General features: G+C 38.3%; 3 protein-coding genes across 14 annotated transcripts in view; 1 reads left to right on the top strand and 2 right to left on the bottom strand.

The window, feature by feature from the left end:
• Window positions 1–20607, top strand: part of LOC125801339 (zinc finger protein 239-like) — a 176953-nt gene that overhangs the window by 7142 nt on the left and 149204 nt on the right. The gene's annotated exons all lie outside the window — the stretch shown is intronic.
• The window catches only part of LOC103040097 (NACHT, LRR and PYD domains-containing protein 12-like), a 128832-nt gene that overhangs the window by 53297 nt on the left and 54928 nt on the right, over window positions 1–20607 (bottom strand). The gene's annotated exons all lie outside the window — the stretch shown is intronic.
• LOC125801431 (stonustoxin subunit beta-like) lies at window positions 7833–16168 on the bottom strand. The gene is made up of 3 exons (XM_049478167.1): window positions 15741–16168; window positions 14101–14147; window positions 7833–8592 (listed from the first exon to the last, which is right to left on the bottom strand). Exons 1-3 carry the CDS (start codon window positions 15977–15979, stop codon window positions 8009–8011), a joined length of 870 nt encoding a protein of 289 aa, XP_049334124.1. The 5' UTR covers window positions 15980–16168; the 3' UTR covers window positions 7833–8008.

Genomic DNA, 20607 nt, shown 5'->3' with positions numbered 1-20607 from the left:
AGAATAGCAGAGAGCTAGCGAACATTAGCGGCGAGTTAGCTAACATACTAACGTCAGCAGAAAGTTAGCTAACTTTACCGGAGAGAGAACCAAAGAAATTCTGACTATATTTTTGTGTCTTAAATTATATTTATTGAGGTCTTAAAAGGTCGTAAAAAGCATTACATTTGACTTTTAAAATGGTGCAAGAACTCATTTCACATGCACGTCCTTTTTAAACAGTAAATGTAATGTGGAATATTATGTTTAGGTTGTAAAGAGACCTTTGGTTGGATTTAACTAATAATAAACAGGAGGACAGATAAAAATATATTTTATTTATTTGTGATTAACTGTAATTCTGTAAATGTTGTTGTAAGTCACTATAAGGTGAATTAAATTCTTTTTTTTTTAGTAAATGTTTCTCCCCCCAATATAAAACCCGCTCCTACACATTTGGTTGTGAGTGTTTATAAAGTTGATATTTTTAAGATGAAATGCTGTTTTTGAATCAGGTATCGGGGAAAGTTTGGGGGAAAGGAAAGATCCTGCAGATCTTGATGAAGACGTGCGTTCTGGAGCTCAGTACTGTTTCTGACAGAGGAGAAGATTCTCCTGTTCAGCCTCCAGCGTAGGTCTACTTCTTTATCCTCCTCCTCCTTCTGATCCTCCTGCTTTTTATTATTATCATAATAATCCTGTTTAATAACCATTACAAACGCTCTCTTTTGAAGGAAAAGAAAAAGAAGCAGCAGAATCAACAACAAAGTCTAAAGAAAAAAGGAGAGATGTTTTTTTTTTCTCTAGCACTGTTTACTTTTCTTCATCAAACTGAGCAAAGCTAAATATATTACATATATATAATAAGCCTACTCAGTTATTGAGACTTTAATAACCAGTGTATTTCTTTGTTTCTATATTTATTATTATTACATATATATATAGATATAGATCCACTCACACATCTTTAGCATTGACCTCTGACATGCTTCAACCGCTTTGTTGAGGAGATGATCTTAAAAGCTCATTCTGAATCTGAATGGATTGAAGGTCATTTATGGGTAATTTTTTGTTAATATATTTTCTTAGTTAAGCTCCATTCCAACCTTTATATTACCTTTAATAGTGGGCCAGAAGGGTTCAAATAGACCACTGAAGGCGTGTCGTTATTTTGTAGTCGGCTCCATGTTGTTTATGCCCATATTTGGGGTTCAGTGTCTAAAAGGTTCAGACCTATAAGAAAAGTGAATGGGCTTTTCAAAAACTGGCCTCTGTCACATTCTGTGGTAAATAAATGTGTTCAGAACCTGTACATTTTATTTTGTCTACATTTTACTCCTAAATATCGCTGGATTCTGCGCAACACCAGCGAACTTCGGCCAGATCACGTTCTAGATTATTCTTCTTCTTCACGGAGGATCATTAAAGTATTTAAACAGGTGAAAACTCTTATCAGTCTGGTGTATGGTGATGTTGAGCAGTGTAGACTGTGTTAGAGCTTTAATATGTAGATAATAAGAGAAAGTGAGCTTTTACTGTTCAGGAGTAGCGCTTCCCTGCAGGGTTTATTATTTAGTTATGGTCATTAGTTTATTAGAGCACAAATGACCCAAATAATCAACTAATTAACTAACTAATCAACTAACTACCTGCCCTCGCTGAGTGATACAGCAGAAGGACAGAGTTACTCCAGAACCACAGAGCTAATCCCGCTTAAGAGCTTAAACTTAAGAGCCATAAAGTATAAAATACCTAATGTAAAACTACTAAAACAACGAGCCAGAAGCAACAAACAGCTCTAATGTACAATCATGTACTTAGTGAGTAACTCCTTAAAGCAGTGGAAACACGGGCCGGTTCTTAAAAGGTTCGCAGGAACCGGAACCGGCTCCAGCACCAGCACTTTGTTGGTGGAAAAGAGGTATCTGTGCTGCTGGGTTAGTGGATTTCTGCTGTAACACTCTCAGCTCTCCTCAATGAGGGCAGTAAGTTCATTAGTTGGATCAGCTGTGTGTAAATATGCTGTTTACAAACAGCTGTGTAAATATGTGTGTAAATATGCTGCTTCCTGCTTCTGTGCCGTTCAGACGCTTCTCTGCTTAGCTCTGCTATCTCTGCTATCTTTCATACTTTTCTTTATTTTCAGATATTTTCGAGCTACAGTGTCTGAGCTCATTATTTAGATTAGCACTAGCACTACCATATTTTGTTTCTTATTTTATTTTTTCTAGTTTCTTTTGGACATTTTATAGTAGAGCCAAAGGCACAGGAATCAGAAAAGTTCCTGTAGAGTACTTAAGAAGAAATCTGCAAGATGCCTCCTTGTGTGGGTTCAGAGCACCTGTGCTGCCAGAACTGCTACAATCTTCTACAAAGAATGACTGTTTTGGAAACAAATTTTCGGTCCTTGTTATCAGAGTTTAAGGACTGGCATTTCTGCGCTAGCGGACAACGGGCAGGGATTTTAACGGAGCAGCGAGCAGTGGAGACAAACAGAACTGGACCAGCAGATCATGTGGACATCCCTAATGTGAGTACAGCTGAAAGATATGGGCAAAACCAGCAATGGGTTCGCACTGGAGCTAAACCCAAACGCCATGCCACATACAGCTCTGTAGTATCCTCCACTCCTGCTAACATAGCACATCTGGCTAATGCTAATGCTAAAGCTATTGCTCGGAGATCAGAGCACAGAGCCAGAGGAAATCAATTCCAGTCACTTAGTTTAGAGTCACTTAAAATAGATTTGAGCCACTGCAAGACCTCAATGACTTTCCTAATACCAGCCAGTATGATACAGAAAGAACCAGAAGATTCAGCCATTCAAAACACCCCAGGAGAGCCACAGGGCTCCAGGCTGTGGCCACAGCAGACACCCTTGTTTTGGGGGATGACTCAGTTCATGGCATGAACAATAATCAGAAACTCATTTTTCGATGTGAGCCAAACATCACAGTTTCTGAACTGAATGAGAAGCTTCCAACACTACTGGCTGAATACAGAACAGTGAAACGGATCATTGTTCATGTTGGAAAGAACGATACAAGGAAAGAGGAGTCTGAGGTGTTAAAAAGGGACTTTAATGATCTTTTTACCACACTGCGCAAGTTCAACATCCAGACATTCATTAGTGGTCCTCTACCTGCAAGAGGCTGCAATATGTTCTCTAGGCTGTTGGCTTTAAACATATGGCTTCAGAAAACCTGCAGGTCAAACGGACTGAACTTCATTGACAATTTCAATCTGTTTTTTTGGAAGAGAGAGTTTTTCAGGAGAGATGGACTGCACACCAACAAGAGGGTAGTCAAATTCCTGTCACAGAACATCATTTTTTCTCTGTGCAACTTCTCTGTTCCCACTGGTGAAGACACGTCAGCTTTAACACCCAAGGACACTGTCTGCACTACAGAGACACAACATCCTCCCCCCACAGAGACTGCGGAGTTATCGGACGGGAGCCATGTTCTGCTGTGTCAGCTGCCGGAAACACCGCAACTGCATGAACACTCCACACCATCCTCCATCTCCACCTCATCATCATCATCCTCCATCTCCACCCCATCATCACCCCACCTTCCTCAACTTCCCAGCAACCATGGAGAAGCTGGTATCTGCAGGGACAAGACTGACGCTTTCTCTGTCAGCGAGTCCTCAGGTACAGCGGAAAATCAGCACAACTTCTCCTCCACAGTCACCTACTGCCTCACGGACACAGCAACCCCCATCCTCACCACCACTACAGGGGACCAAAATGAAGCCCAGTGAACATGAACATGAGGAAGTATTAAACAAACTCCCCCCACAACCCAAAAAGAAGAGACAAGCTCCTAAACCACCGGACAGACAGCTCCGCTCTCGACTTCTTCACCAGCAGGAGCCCCTCCCACCTCCGTCCACCATAAGGGAAGAGGCCGCCACAAGTAATCCAGCAAACTGATATATTTTGGGTCCGTGCTGCTACAATGGTGAAGTCAGCAGTACATGTTTTCAAAACAAGTACGGACCCTGTGTGCCAGTTATCTCCCCCATTGCAGTTCTTATCAGAAGCAGAAAGAACAGAGAGTATAGGTCAAATAATGTGAATATATCCAACTTGCAGTATATCAATTGTAACCCACAGTCTTTGGAACAAAATGCACAGGTTATTAAGTTAGCTCTACTAAATATCAGATCTCTTACAAACAAGTCCTATCTAATTAATGATTTTATTACAAATTATGGGCTTGATTTTCTGTTTTTAACAGAGACATGGTTAAATTCTTGTAGTGCTGAAAGTGTATTAATTGAGTCGGCTCCACCAAACTTTAACTTTTTAAATGTCTCACGTACCGGCAAGAAAGGTGGAGGTGTAGCTATGCTGTTTGATGATACTTTCCAATGCAAGCATTTATCACTTGGTGATTTCACATCTTTTGAATATTTAGGTGCAGTTTTAAAAGGGACACCAAGAATATTACTAATAATTGTCTACAGGCCTCCAAGGTACAATGCTGATTTTATTGATGATTTTACAGATATGCTGTCTTTTATTTCTACTGAATTTGATCATTTTATTATTGCTGGTGATTTTAACATTCATATTGATAATTCCAAGGATAATTATGCCAGAGAACTCTATGATGTATTTGACTCTTTTGAACTCTGTCAGCATGTGACTGGAAGCACACACTGTCATGGTCACACCCTGGATTTGGTTATTTCGAAGGGTCTCAACATATCAGCCTCTATTAAGGATGTTGCACTGTCAGATCACTACTGTGTCTTCTTTGAAATGTGGACTTCAATACACAGTGAAACCAGACAGATTAGGTACAAGAAAAGGCAGATAAATTACATGACAGCTGAACTTTTTGTGAGCAAAGTGTGCTCTGCACCATGCAAACCATCAGACTCTGTAGATACTCTGCTGGATAGTTTTAACTCAAAAACTGCTAGAGTTTTAGATGAGATTGCACCAGTTAGAGTTAAAACCATGCCATGCAAGCAGAAAGCACCATGGAGAAATGATGCTGCAGTTCAGCTCCAAAAGAAAGAATGCAGAAAGGCTGAGCGCAGATGGCGTAAAACCAAGCTTCACATTCACAAAGAAATTTTTAAAGATAGATTGCGTGATTACAATAAAATAATGTGCACATGTAGACAAACCTACTTCTCCAGCATTATTAACAATAACATTAACAATAGCAAAGTTCTTTTCACTGTGGTTGACAGACTAACTAACTCACCTATATATATGACCCCTGAGCTAGTTTCAACTGAGAGATGTAATGAGTTTGCTAAATGTTTTAATACTAAAATCCACAATATCAGACAAGCCATCAGTACATCTCTATCCACCAAGGAGCCCATGTGCTCTCCAAAACCATGCAAAAGCATCATAGTCAACATGTGCCAGTTTAGCACTATTAATGAAGAAGTTTTAATTGATACAGTGAGTCACCTCAAATCATCCACCTGCAGTCTTGATACATTACCAACCAAGTTTTTAAAGAATGTTTTTTACTCAATATAAGCAGACATTCTTCAAATTGTAAATACCTCACTCATGTCAGGTGTTTTCCCAAATGCATTAAAAACAGCCGTTGTGAAGCCTCTCTTAAAAAAGAAAAATTTAGATACAAACTTATTGAACAATTACAGACCAATCTCTAATCTACCATTCATTGGAAAAATAATTGAAAAAATTGTCTTAAAGCAAGTTATGCACTTCCTGTCCATAAATAACTGTCTAGACCAATTTCAGTCAGGTTTCCGGCCCAATCATAGTACTGAGACTGCGCTTATTAAGGTTATCAATGACATTCGCTTAAACACAGACTCAGGAAAAATATCTATTCTACTACTGCTTGATCTCAGTGCTGCTTTTGACATCATTGACCACAACATTCTCATAGATAGAGTTGAGAATCGGGTTGGAATTTCTGGAACTGTCCTAAAATGGTTCAGTTCATACCTTCAAGGAAGGAAATACTTTGTGGAAATGGAAAATAATGTTTCTGAGACTGTGCCAGTGACCTGTGGTGTACCCCAGGGTTCAATTCTTGGGCCACTCTTATTTAATTTATATATGATTCCTCTGGGGGAAATCATGCGTGACTATGGGATATCTTACCACAGCTATGCAGATGACACTCAGATCTACATGGCCCTCTGCCCAAACAACTATGGTCCCATTGACTCACTGTGTAAATGCCTTGAGCAGATAAATAAATGGATGGAACAGAACTTTCTGCAGTTAAATAAAGATAAAACAGAGATTATTTTATTTGGGAATAGTAATGAGAGGCACAGACTAGCTGCCTATCTGGATTCAAAAAGCCTGAAATCTAAAGAACTAGTGCGTAATCTTGGTGTACAAATGGACTCTGATCTCACTTTTAACAGTCACGTCAAAGCCGTCACCAAATCAGCATTTTATCACCTCAAGAACATCAGTAAGATCAGAGATTTTCTGTCTAAAGCAGACCTGGAGAAACTCATCCACGCCTTTATTTCTAGTAGGATTGATTACTGTAATGGACTCCTAACTGGACTCCCAAAAAAGACCATCAAACAGCTTCAGCTGATTCAGAATTCAGCAGCCAGAGTTTTGACTAGAAGTAAAAGAAGGGAGCACATCACCCCCATCCTTAAATCCCTACACTGGATACCAGTATGTTACAGAATATACTTTAAGGTACTGTTACTGGTCTATAAATGTGTTAATGGTGCAGGACCAGCATATTTATCTGATGTGCTCCAGCAGTATGAGCCGAGCAGAACTCTCAGATCATCAGGAACTGCTCAGTTAGAGCCGCCTAAAGTAAAAACTAAACACGGAGAGGCAGCGTTTAGCTACTACGCTGCTCTTAAATGGAACCAGTTAACAGAGAGCATTAGAAGAGCCCTAACACAAAACATGTTTAAATCCAGACTGAAAACCTACATGTTTGATCAGGCCTTCAGCTCAGCTTAAAACACTGCAGCTCCGCCCACTTTTATTCTGTAACGGCACTTTTATATTATGTTTTATTCATGCTTTATTCTTATTAATTCCTTGTTGTTCTTTTACATGTTTTTAATTTAATTCTCTTTGTTTTAATCATGTTTTAATCAATCATGCTTTATTCTTATTTTAGTTTTTATTTCCATTTTTACTGTTATTCTTTTACATGTTTTTTTTTTATTTTTTTATTTGATTTCTCTGTGTATTTTCTAATTTGTAAAGCACTTTGAATGACCGTTGTGTATGAAAGGTGCTATATAAATAAACTTGCCTTGCCTAAATATACGGCCAAAGTTCGCTGGCTGGTTCCCTGCCGATCTCTGCAGCTGCACTGTAGCATTAGCTTAAAGCTAACTTCTCTATTTTTTAGAGAAAAAAAATTAAAGCTAATTTTTCTCATTACAACTCTTTAACAATCTCGTAATTCAGAGGATCCAGTGATGTTTAGGAGATAAATGTACACAGAATAAAACGTAAAGGGGTCTGAACATATTTATTTACTACAGAATGTGACAGAGGGCAGTTTTTAAAAAGCTCATACATTTTCCTCATAGAGGAAAGATGCTTAGACATGGAAGCCGTACGAGGACTACAGAATGACGCAGGACTTCAGTGAACGGTACTGCAGCTTTGTTGAGGGACAGATGGTGTCATGGACAAGACAAAACAAGATGAGACAAGACAAGAAACTACAACAAGCAAAAGAACAAAAAACAGAAATGTTAATTACACCACCAAACTCGACTCCAGCTTCCACCATAATCTGACCACACAAACCAAACACAAAAAAATCATCAGCCTCCTCTTCACCTTTCTTCATTTATTTAGCTTTATTAATATGAACCAATTTCACAATAAAATAAAACAATCATTAACAATAAAAACAGTAGTGAATAAAGATAACAGTAATTAAAATAAAGGTTCTGGAAAAAAATACAAAATCATCTATATAAAATATTTACATACTTATATTTATACACACATTCTCCCTCCTACACACACACACACACACACACACACATCAAATCTCTGTTACACACAGGGTTATTCTATCTTACACAGACGCACTGAGGAGCCAGAATAAACCAAAAACCCTGCAAAGAGGGGCTGAGTGAAGGTGGTGTAGAATGTGTGTAAGTGTGTGAGAGTGTGTGAGGGTGTGTGTGAGTGTGTATCAGAGGAGACTCTGTAGAAGGACAGAGTGCCGGAGGGACAGTCCACATACACTCCTACTCTCCTACAGCCGGAGGGAGGAGTGGAGAGAACAGTTCTGTTATTATTGTGTTGAACAGAGTAACTGTTATCAGAGCAGATCAGACTCCAGGAGTTTAGATTCCCTCCAAACCCACAGTCTGATCCTCCTCCTTTCCTGCTGATGGTTTTATAACTCAGAGCTACAGCAGCTCCTCCTCCTCCTCCGCTCCACTCAGGCTCCCAGTAACAGCGTCCAGTAACACCAGTAACACCAGTAACTCTCTCTCTACTCAGAACCTGCCAACACTCATTAAATCTCTGTGGATGATCAGGATACGACTGCAGCTCCTTTCTCCACTCCACCCTCCTGTTCTCCTCACTCAGAGAGAGATAACGCTGCGCTGTGTTCAGATCCAGAGTGAAATCACAGAACCCTGAAGACAAGAACAAACACAGAGTGTATTTATTGTGTGTAATGATAAATTTAGTGTGTGCAGTGTTATATTCAGTGTGTGTGTAGTGTTATATTTAGTGTGTGTAGTGATATATTTAGTGCGTGTGTAGTGTTATATTCAGTGTGTGTAGTGTTATATTTAGTGTGTGTGTAGTGATATATTTAGTGTGTAATGTTATATTTAGTGTTACATTTAGTGTTATATTTAGTGTGTGTAGTGTTATATTTAGTGTGTGTAGTGTTATATTTAGTGTGTAGTGTTGTTATATTTAGTGTGTAGTGTTATATTTAGTGTGTAGTGTTATATTTAGTGTATAGTGTTGTTACATTTAGTGTTATATTTAGTGTGTAGTGTTATATTTAGTGTGTGTGTAGGGATATATTTAGTGTGTAGTGTTATATTTAGTGTTACATTTAGTGTTATATTTAGTGTGTGTAGTGTTATATTTAGTGTGTAGTGTTGTTATATTTAGTGTGTGTAGTGATATATTTAGTGTGTAGTGTTATATTTAGTGTGTAGTGTTGTTATATTTAGTGTTATATTTAGTGTGTAGTATTCTATTTAGTGTGTAGAGTTATATTTAGTGTGTGTGTAGTGATATATTTAGTGTGTAGTGTTATATTTAGTGTGTGTAGTGTTATATTTAGTGTGTAGTGTTGTTATATTTAGTGTGTGTAGTGATATATTTAGTGTGTAGTGTTATATTTAGTGTGTAGTGTTATATTTAGTGTTATATTTAGTGTGTAGTGTTATATTCAGTGTTACATGTAGTGTTATATTTAGTGTGTATTGTTATATTTAGTGTGTAGTGTTGTTATATTTAGTGTGTGTAATGATATATTTAGTGTGTAGTGTTGTTATATTTAGTGTGTAGTGTTATATTTAGTGTTATATTTAGTGTGTGTAGTGATATATGTAGTGTGTAGTGTTGTTATATTTAGTGTGTGTAGTGTTATATTTAGTGTGTGTAGTGTTATATTTAGTGTGTAGTGTTATATTTAGTGTGTAGTGTTGTTATATTTAGTGTGTAGTGTTATATTTAGTGTTACATTTAGTGTTATATTTAGTGTGTGTAGTGTTATATTTAGTGTGTAGTGATATATTTAGTGTGTAGTGTTATATTTAGTGTGTAGTGTTGTTATATTTAGTGTGTAGTGTTATATTTAGTGTTACATTTAGTGTTATATTTAGTGTGTGTAGTGTTATATTTAGTGTGTAGTGATATATTTAGTGTGTAGTGTTATATTTAGTGTGTAGTGTTGTTATATTTAGTGTTATATTTAGTGTGTGTGTAGTGATATATTTAGTATGTAGTGTTATATTTAGTGTTACATTTAGTGTTATATTTAGTGTGTGTAGTGTTATATTTAGTGTGTGTAGTGATATATTTAGTGTGTAGTGTTATATTTAGTGTGTAGTGTTGTTATATTTAGTGTTATATTTAGTGTGTAGTGATATATTTAGTGTGTAGTGTTATATTTAGTGTGTAGTGTTATATTTAGTGTTATATTTAGTGTGTAGTGTTATATTTAGTGTGTGTAGTGATATATTTAGTGTGTAGTGATATATTTAGTGTTACATTTAGTGTTATATTTAGTGTGTGTAGTGTTATATTTAGTGTGTGTAATGATATATTTAGTGTGTGTAATGATATATTTAGTGTGTAGTGTTGTTATATTTAGTGTGTGTAGTGTTATATTTAGTGTGTGTAGTGTTATATTTAGTGTGTAGTGTTATATTTAGTGTTATATTTAGTGGGTGTAGTGATATATGTAGTGTGTAGTGTTGTTATATTTAGTGTGTGTAGTGTTATATTTAGTGTGTAGTGTTATATTTAGTGTGTAGTGTTGTTATATTTAGTGTTATATTTAGTGTGTAGTGTTATATTTAGTGTGTGTAGTGATATATTTAGTGTGTAGTGTTATATTTAGTGTTACATTTAGTGTTATATTTAGTGTGTAGTGTTGTTGTATTTAGTGTGTGTAGTGATATATTTAGTGTGTAGTGTTGTTATATTTAGTGTGTGTAGTGTTATATTTAGTGTGTAGTGTTGTTATATTTAGTGTGTGTAGTGTTATATTTAGTGTGTGTAGTGTTATATTTAGTGTGTGTAGTGATATATGTAGTGTGTAGTGTTGTTATATTTAGTTATATTTAGTTTGTGTGTAGTGTTATATTTAGTGTGTAGTGTTATATTTAGTGTGTAGTGTTATATTTAGTGTTTTATTTAGTGTGTGTTAAGAAACAGTAAATATTAATATTAAAGGTATTTTTCAGCTGATCAGACAAAATGCCATTTAATCCAAAAACCTGATTATGATTAAGAGAATGAAGTGTCATGTGAGTGATCTTGTTTGGGCTGACTCAAGTGTCTGAAACTAGTGAGTTGTTTCTGGATATTTGAACTGAACTGTGTATGTGGGTGAGTGTGCAAAGGACAGTTAGGCTGACACCTCAAAACTGAATGTCCAGTATGTAGCATGTAATGCAGAAGTCAGCGCCTAAGCAGCAGAGATGAGGCCGGAGGACACATAGAAAACAGTAGTAATCAATAAATGATTTAACTTAATCAGTTAGAAACAGTTGCTGAGGAACCGCTTAACTGACCTTTGCACAGTATGTATGGGTGGGATTTTGGGGATATAAGGTCTTGCAAATGTAAGGATCATTGAACTTCTTCTACTGAAACTCTGTCTGAGTGGAAGGGGTTCCCAGAGCTCTGTTGTAATAAATTGCTAATTTGCTGAAGATCTAAGTATCCTGTCTCTCTATCAACTCTACTTCGGGCTTCCATCAAAAGAATCAAGGGGAACGCACTGGAGCAGTTGAGGGTAGTGCTGATTTTCCCAACATGTGTGTAATGTTATATTTAGTGTGTGTAGTGTTATATTTAGTGTTATATTTAGTGTTGTATTTAGTGTGTGTAGTGTTATATTTAGTGTTATATTTAGTGTTATATTTAGTGTGTGTAGTGTTATATTTAGTGTTATATTTAGTGTTGTATTTAGTGTGTGTAGTGTTATATTTAGTGTTATATTTAGTGTGTGTAGTGTTATATTTAGTGTTATATTTAGTGATATATTTAGTGTGTATTAGGCATGCGACGGTTCTCTGTATTTTATTGAATCGTTCGGTTTGGTCTGTTTGGTTTGATACACCCGGATGGACGGTGGTATTTGGGTGCGCACTAACAGAGTGAACAAACGCTCTCCCGCTGTACATGCCCCGCCCATGGCCAGGGGGAGGGGCTGCTGAGCGCGTGCTGGGGGACTGCGCCGTCACACTGTGAAGATTCACCAGCAGCTCATATAAGAGAAGAGTGATGTTATTTTATTCTCTATTCTCTTTATTGTTTATGTAAAAACTGGGTTTACAACACTGAATATTAATCAAGCAATCAACCATTATTTACACTGGAGGGGGATCCTAATTTACAATGCCCCTGAGCATTTACAGTTTAAAACAGATAAAAAAAATAAAATAAAAAAAAATAGAAATAAAAACTGACATTTACTCTAGACGAATAAAATATATACGTAAAAAAGGAAAAATAGGACATTTTAAAATGATCATAAAAAAGACACATAAAAAGTAAAGAATTTATATCTTATGAATAAAGTAATAGTAATAGTAGTAGTGAAAAAAAAATAAAATGATAAAAATAATAAGATATTATAAAATTAATATTAATAAACTAAGAACATGGGAATCATGGGAGAAGAAAAAAAATAATATATATATATATATATATATGTGATATAGTTATTTATATAAACTATTTTGATAAATAAAATAATACAAATAAATAAAATAAATAAGTAATATAAAATATAAACTCATTAAAAAAACTAATTGAAAACAACCACAGGCTTTCTGAATAAAAAGCCTGATAGTAATAAAAGTTTCAGTTTCAAAACATGGAAATAGATCACCAAAACCTCAAGCTATTATTTATATTTGACAATATTTAATTTACTTTTCCGCACTCATCTTATTTTAGTTAACTGAACTGAGTTTTACATTATTTGTAGCGTCGCTCTGAATTCAGCTTCGAAAGAGAGAGAAAGAAAGAGAGAGAGAGTCAGAGAGACAGATATTGAGTTTTATATCATGGTTTTGCAGTTTAAACTACACTTGATCTGTCGTTATTTATTAAAATGATTTTTCTTTAAGAAAACAGAGGTAATCCCGCACCGTGCGCTGCCAAACTTCGCTAAGCGTGCTTGCAGCTTTTTAGAGCGCTGGGCGAGATTTTAGTTAATGAATTAATATATTTTATATTTTAATAAATTTGCCCTGGTGATAAGAAACGAACGCTAACATATAGCTTTATATTTCTGTGTATTTCAAATGTTTGTGAAATAAAATAAATTCCTGTTCAGTCAAAGTGCTTTCCTCTTTTAATTTTTTGTTTCTAAAACTCCAGCATCTGAGTGAGAATAAGCATCTGTTAAAATTCTCAAACAGCAGAATGCCTATAACCATTGGCGTAGGAACCGGGGGGGATGGGTGGGACATGTCCCACCTAATATTAGAAACAGGTGGATTTGTCCCCCCCAAAAATGATATTGTTTCACTCAGCTCAGCTGTGCTATTAATGAGGAGACAGACTGGACCAATCACAGAGCCGGTTCAGGAATTAAGTTCCGCCTCTCAGAAGAAACAGCCAACCAGCTTGCTGTTTTTGTGGCGTGCGGAGGTGTCAGTATGTTGGTGGGGGATGCCCCTCCCTCGCTGTGAGATTTAGCAGCGGGATCAGCTGCAGCTGATTTTAAGATATGGCGATACGAACCGAACCGTGGCCACAATGTACTGTTGCATCCCTAGTGTGCAGTGTTATATTTAGTGTGTGTGTATAGTGTTATATTTAGTGTGTGTGTAGTGTTATATTTTTTATGTGTGTGTAGTGTTATAATTAACGTGTATGTAGTGAATGTGTGTGTATGTAGTGTGTATGTGTGTGCTTGTATTGTGTGTATTTGGGTGTACAATGTTTGTATGTAGTGTGTATTGTGTGTAGTGTATCTGTAGTGGTATGTGTAGTGTGTGTGTAGTGTTTGTGTGTATTGTGTGTATGTAGTATATGCGTGTGTGGTGTTTGTATATAGTGTATGTAGTGTGTTTGTATTGGGTGTATATAGTGTGTGTGTATTTGGGTGTGTATGTAGTGTGTGTAGTGTTTGTGTGTATTGTTTCTATGTAGTGTTTGTGTGTAGTGTGTTTGGTTGTATGTAGAGTGTATGTGTCTGTATGTGTGAGTGTTCGTGTTTGTACTTTGTGTGTGTGTGTAGTGTTATATTTAGTGTGTGTATTGTTTGTGTGTAGTGTGTGTGTGTGTGTAGTGTGTGTGTTTGTGTGTGTGTGTGTGAGTAGTGTGTGTGTGTAGTGTTTGTATGTAGTGTATGTGTGTGTGTATTCTTTGTATGTAGTGTATGTGTGTGTAGTGTGTGTGTCTAGTGTGTGTATGCGAGTGTGTGTGTAACTTACATTTTTTTAATCCAGGTTTGATTCTGATCTTCCCTCCATGTTCCACTCTAAACACACACACACACACACACACAGATCAGCACAGTGTGAGATTTTTAGAAACTGATTTATAAAGAAATACTTTGTAGAAAACGAGTGAATATTTGAGAGAGTGGAAATTAGTGACCTCATGTGGTAAAGTACGGAACTGCAATGCACACTGCATAAAATCAGATTAAAAACAGAAGATTAAGGAAGATTAACTCTTACTTCTCTAAATATATTTTTGTCTGCATGTATAAAGTTTTAATACTTGCCGTATCTTATTCTGCTTTATATGCACAATATGTAGTATTATTGTTATTAGAGCTTTTATTCAGAAATGGAGAAAACATGGCACAGTAGTTAAAGTTCCCAGGAGTGACTGAGCTACAGAAATTACTCCAAAAGGGCATGAACAACTCATCCAGGAAGAAACCAGAACAACATTTAAAGAACTGCAGGATCTCACTCGCCTCAGTTAAGATCAGTGTTAATGATTCAATAATAAGAAAGAAACTGGGTGAAAATGATCTCCTAGATAAGATAAAATGGTTTCTTGTGGGCTTGCAGAAAAGGGTTAAACTTTACTAAAGTATGTTTTTTGCATTCATATCCATACCTGAGTGTACTCCGGTCACAAAAACTGTTTTTATTGGACCATACATTTTTCATGGAATTATTGTGCAAAAAGTTTTTTATCATGATTTCAAAATAATTTTATACCACTGGTCATTAGAAAACTTCTAAAATTTTAAATGTAACAAAGGCAACATTTTAAAATAAAGCCAACAAACCAACTCAATCACATTAATCGGATCTCTTTAGAAATTAAGGGCTCTATTTTAGTGATCCGTAGGTGAGCTGTCAGCCGGGCATCATGCAACTTGATTTAGGGTTTGTCACTGTGTCTTTACGATAGGAAAAGTTGCTCAAAAGAGGCTCAAAATGTGCAAAAAGCATGTATCATGAAATAAACCAATCACCATGTCATTTGCCATTCCCTTTAAGAGCCAGGTGCGGTCTGACTTTGGCGTATTGCTATTTAAATGGCACAGCTACCTGGAATTGACCAATGTTTTTCATCGGCGTAGATATATTCAAAATCACCGTTGCTGTTTAAACAAGACAGGTGAAGAGCATGAAAATACACTGTTGGTGGGAGTAAGATAGCAATAAGCATCAAGACCACCTTGCACAGGGTGTAGGTTAGTGTTCAGAAAGGATTCTGGTTTTGCAGTCACTGATTATTTTTACCATAAAGACATGGGCTGGTTGCTGGGGTGCTTGACTCTCAGTGTATATAAAGTTAGTGGGGATCAGTTTTTATTATGTAACTTTTATCCTGAAAACTAAACCTTGGTTCTTTTTACCAACAGAAAGATGAGCCAAAACAGAATTACAGCAAAGTACTTGGCATTCAGTGCAGATAGCTTGAGCATAAACAATTAACAGTGGCTGTGTAAACAAAAATAAGACAGAATGACAGAATGAAGGTTACATGCAGCTCCACCATGTTTACCTGGTGACTACAACTAGATTTACAATGTTAAAATGTACAACATGTACAACAATATTTATCTTAGAATAAGTTGATAATATAATTATTAGTTCAGACCTACCCGAGTTTCTCCAGTTTGCAGTGTGGATCCTCCAGTCTGTCAGAAAGCAGCTTCACTCCTGACTCTCCTGGGTGGTTGTAGGTCAGATCCAGCTCTTTCAAGTGGGAGGGGTTTAAAATTAGAGCTGAAGCCAGAGAACAACAGCCTTTATCTGTGATCATACAACCAGATAATCTGCAGACAGAGCAAGAGAATGTGTGAGTGAGTGACAGAAAACAAGAAAGAAAGAAAGACAACATAGCAGACTGAGGAAGATAATGCACTTTGATATTAGTCTCTTTTTTTTATATAACACTACAAAATCTGAAAAAAATATCTATAGAAACTAAAGTTTCTTAACACAGTTGACACAGATTAACATGAAACCCAAACCTCAACAGTAAGCATTTCTGTGAATACGGCATTAGCATTGATGTGGACCAAAGAATTGAGTTAACTTTTTCTTAAATTGTTTTTGCTTGTGCATCACAATTTTGTAATCAATGTGTGATGTATCTCAAATGTTCATTCAAGTTGGACATTCTTAAGACGATTGCAGAAGACTCGTATTTGTTTGTTTGGTATACTCTGACTTTCGTTAAACACTTTTTCTTGTTTGATTTGTTATCATCGTAAACACCTGAATATTTACACATTTATACATGTAGAATTTCTAGTGGTGTCAATCAATAAAAAAATGCAATCCAATTAAACATGCCAAAATTCTGTGATTAATTGCACTTGTTTTTTGTAAGACTGAAATTTTTATAGTGGGTATTTTATGGAGTGAATTTTGTGCCAAAAGTTTATGTTGTGCAACAAACTTTATGTTGATGGACAGCTATATTGTGACAAAAACATAACTCCCTGGCTGTTCTAAATTTCTTTAACTGTAACTAAATAGCACTCTCTCTCTCTCTCTCTCTCTCTCCCCCCTGAGCGCTTTCATTTGTGCACTCTCTGTCTCTCTCTCATGCGCTTTGCGCTCTCGTTGCACAATCTCTAACATATAGGTCAATACTCAAATAACCTCATAAAATTGATCCATAATGTATATTGTGGCGTGAGGAGGCGGGGGAACCGGGGGTCCGTCCCATGCAGGAACGCTCAGCCCTGTCTGTCCCAGCTGGTCTGCATCAGGACTGATTAAACAGCCAGCTGGGACTGGCATATAAACTGAGGCCCAGCCCTCACTCAGAGAGTATTTTCACTGGAGAGCTGAGGGCTGAGGCTGCACGGACTTATATTTACAATTTAAAAGAAACTACTGAACTCTAAAACCCCACTGGGCTGAGTTATGTTGTTTTGAGTTTATTCTGGGTGTGGTGGAGGACCTTTAAACCAATAAAAGGTATGATCTCTGTGTGCTTCCTCCTTCCGGGTCACAGTGATCACGCCCCTAACCCCAGGGGCGAATCACAATATATATATTTCCCCTAAACTTTCCTTTCTCTCTCGTTCTTTCTCTTTCTTCCACTCCCACTTACTCGGGTCATTCTCACAAAATCCTGATTCAGAGGACATCCAGTATGAAAATTTGCAAAATGCATTTAACAACAAATTTCCTTTTGAGGATTTAAGATTGAGGTCTAAACTTACTATGAATATTATTTTTAGAACATTTGTTCCATTTTATTGCATATTTTATTAGCATTTTATAGATGAAGTCCACAAAAATGTATCATTACCGCAACGTGATATGACATCTAATATATGATAAAAATGCAATTTTTTTATCAAAGTTAAGCAGTTCAGTTCATTTACAGTTAAGCAAGGGTTTAAGACTTATTAGCTTACACTTACACACAATGCTACATTATGAAAAGAATGTTTATTTTCAAGAACATTTCATATTATTTAAGACAATTTACAATGCAAACATTTGCATATCAAAAGAATCTTTCATGTAGACTACAGCACCTTCATTAATAAAACAGCTCATTTAACTATTGGAAACCATTCAACAAATGTCAAAGAAAGACCTCTCAGAAACTCTGAAATGTTGTCTATCTTTATGCACCATCCAGCATTGTATGCCTACTAAGACCAAACTTTTTATTTTTAGTCATTTACATAGTTTTTTTGTGTTTTGCCCATATGTCCGGCATATGTCAGTTCTGTAATATCTGGCTGACTTTTTTTCCTCCATTGCTTTTTCTTTTTGTCATGGTACTTTTTGGTCAGATCACGTGTTGTCTTTATTTTTCCATTGGAAATGGCAAATATAAAATTATGATATCCATTTCAGTTTTTGCTCAATTCCATAGAATGGACTGTACACAAATAATTTTGAGTTTCCGGCGCTGACGAGAGCGGCAGCCTTCCAGCAGCTCCGTGTAGCATTTCACCTTAAGTGAACTTTTTTCACTGTTTACTTTCTTTTTTCGTCTCTTACTACGCTGTAGTGTGTGTTAATATGTATCCCATGGATACGGATCGCCAAACTCTGCACATGGGCTGCAGAAACTTTGTTTACTCGAGGGAAGAACTTCTCGCGCTGAGAACAAAGAGCCGCGCCGGCGCGAGGCACCCCATTCCGACGGAGCTTAAGCGACGCTCCAGGGGCTGTAAAGCCGGAGCTAAGCTAAAGGCTAAACAACGGGAAAACCGCTGGAGATACAAGCCCTGTATTCCAGCAGTGGTGATGGGGAACGTGAACTCGCTGGCCAACAAGACAGACGAGCTCGCAGCGTTAGTGAGAAACCAGAGGACCTACCGGGAGTGCAGTCTCTTCTGCTTCACTGAGACTTGGCTAATCGCTAGCATCCCCGACGCTAATGTAAACATCCCCGGATTCGTCACTGTGAGAGCGGACAGAGACAGCGCGCGGAGCGGCAAATCTAAGGGCGGTGGGCTCGCTATCCTCATTAACAACAGATGGTGTAATCCTGGCCATGTGACTGTTAAAGAGACTATCTGCTGCCGGGATGTTGAACTGCTCGCGGTGAGTTTAAGACCATATTACGTCCCGCGGGAGTTCTCACACGCCATTGTTGTTTGTGTGTACGTGCCCCCCCGAGCGGACGCGGAGGCTGTGTGTGACGTCATACACGCGACCATCGCTAGGCTCCAGACACAACACCCGGATGCTTTTGTCGCTCTCTCTGGTGACTTCAACCACATCACGCTGGACTCCACACTGACTTCTTTTACCCAGTATGTGGACTGTCCCACCAGAAAAAAACAGGACAATTGACCTCCTGTATGCTAACATCAGTGATGCGTACACCGCCATCCCACTACCCCCACTTGGAAAATCTGATCACAACCTGGTTTTCCTGAAGCCTCATTACAAACCCTGTGTGATGAGGCAACCAACCACAACACGCTCCTTCAGGAAGTGGTCTCAGGAGGCAGAGGAGACCCTGAAGGACTGCTTTGCATCCACAGACTGGAGTGTGCTTCAGGACTCTCACGGTGAGGACATTGAGGGGGTAGCAGACTGCACAACTGACTATCTGAACTTTTGCATGGACATTGTGGTTCCTGTAAGAACTGTTCGCTGCTTTGCCAACAACAAGCCCTGAATTACAAGCGACGTAAAGGACCTCTTAAACAAAAAGAAGAGGGCCTTTAAAGACAAGAACCAGGAGGAGTTGAAGAATATTCAGCGTGAACTCAAGTCCTGCTTAAATGAGGCTAAGGAGACCTACAGGAAGAAGGTTGAGCAGAAGTTACAAGTTAACAACATGAAGGAAGTTTGGGACGGTATGAGGACAATCACAGGGTGCAAGCCAAAGAGTGATAGTGCAACAGCTGGTGGTGTGGAGAGAGCGAACGAACTCAATCTCTTCTATAACCGGTTTGATTGCCCTGTGTCATCCTCACCTGCTTCTGTCTGTCCTGCTATCTCAGCAACCTCAGCCTCTGCCCCACTGGACACCTCCCTACCTCTTCTGAGTGCTGCTCAGGTCTCCCTCTCACAGACTGTCAGCACATCCAGTCCGCCCCCCCTCACCTCCCCCCTCCACCTCTCTGCAGACCAGGTCACAGGGGCGCTGAGGAGACTCCGCTCAGGGAAATCAGCTGGACCTGAAGAGGTGAACACGAGACTTCTTAAGGCTTGCGCCTTTGAACTTGGGTTACCCTTGTCGAATATCTTCAACATGAGCCTGCAGTTGGGGAGGGTTCCTACGCTGTGGAAAACGTCATGTCTGGTCCCTGTTCCCAAGAAACCTCGCCCCAGTGAGCTCAATGACTTCAGGCCGGTAGCTTTGACCTCGCACATTATGAAGACCATGGAACGACTGCTTCTCCCACTCCTCAGACCCCAGGTACAGCATGCACTGGACCCTCTCCAGTTTGCATATCGGGAGAAGATTGGTGTTGAGGATGCAGTCATCTACCTCCTCCACTGAACCTACTCTCATCTTGACAAGGGGAGTAGTGCTGTGAGAATCATGTTTTTTGATTTCTCCAGTGCTTTTAACACCATCCAGCCTCCACTTCTCAGAGACAAGCTGGTGAAGATGAATGTGGATCCTCACCTGGTGTCCTGGATCACAGACTACCTCACCTGCAGACCACAGTACGTGAGGCTCACTGACAGCACATCGGAGACTGTGGTCAGTAGCACTGGAGCACCACAGGGGACTGTGCTCTCCCCCTTCCTCTTCACTCTCTACACATCAGACTTCCAGTACAACTCTGAGATGTGCCACCTGCAGAAATTCTCGGATGACACTGCCATCGTTGGGTGTGTGAAGGGTGGTCAGGAGGAGGAGTACAAGAGACATGTGGGTGACTTTGTTGCTTGGTGCCGACTGAAACAACTGCAGTTGAACATATCCAAGACCAAGGAGATGGTGGTGGACTTCCGTAGGTCTGGACCACCATTGCAGCCAGTCTCCATCGAGGGGGTTGATGTGGAGACAGTAAAGACCTACAA

Source organism: Astyanax mexicanus, chromosome 4 (genome assembly GCF_023375975.1).
Source record: "Astyanax mexicanus isolate ESR-SI-001 chromosome 4, AstMex3_surface, whole genome shotgun sequence".
Lineage (NCBI taxonomy): Eukaryota > Metazoa > Chordata > Actinopteri > Characiformes > Acestrorhamphidae > Astyanax > Astyanax mexicanus.
The sequence above is the reverse complement of the archived record's forward strand: the minus strand, read 5'-3'. Positions and strand labels throughout refer to the sequence as shown.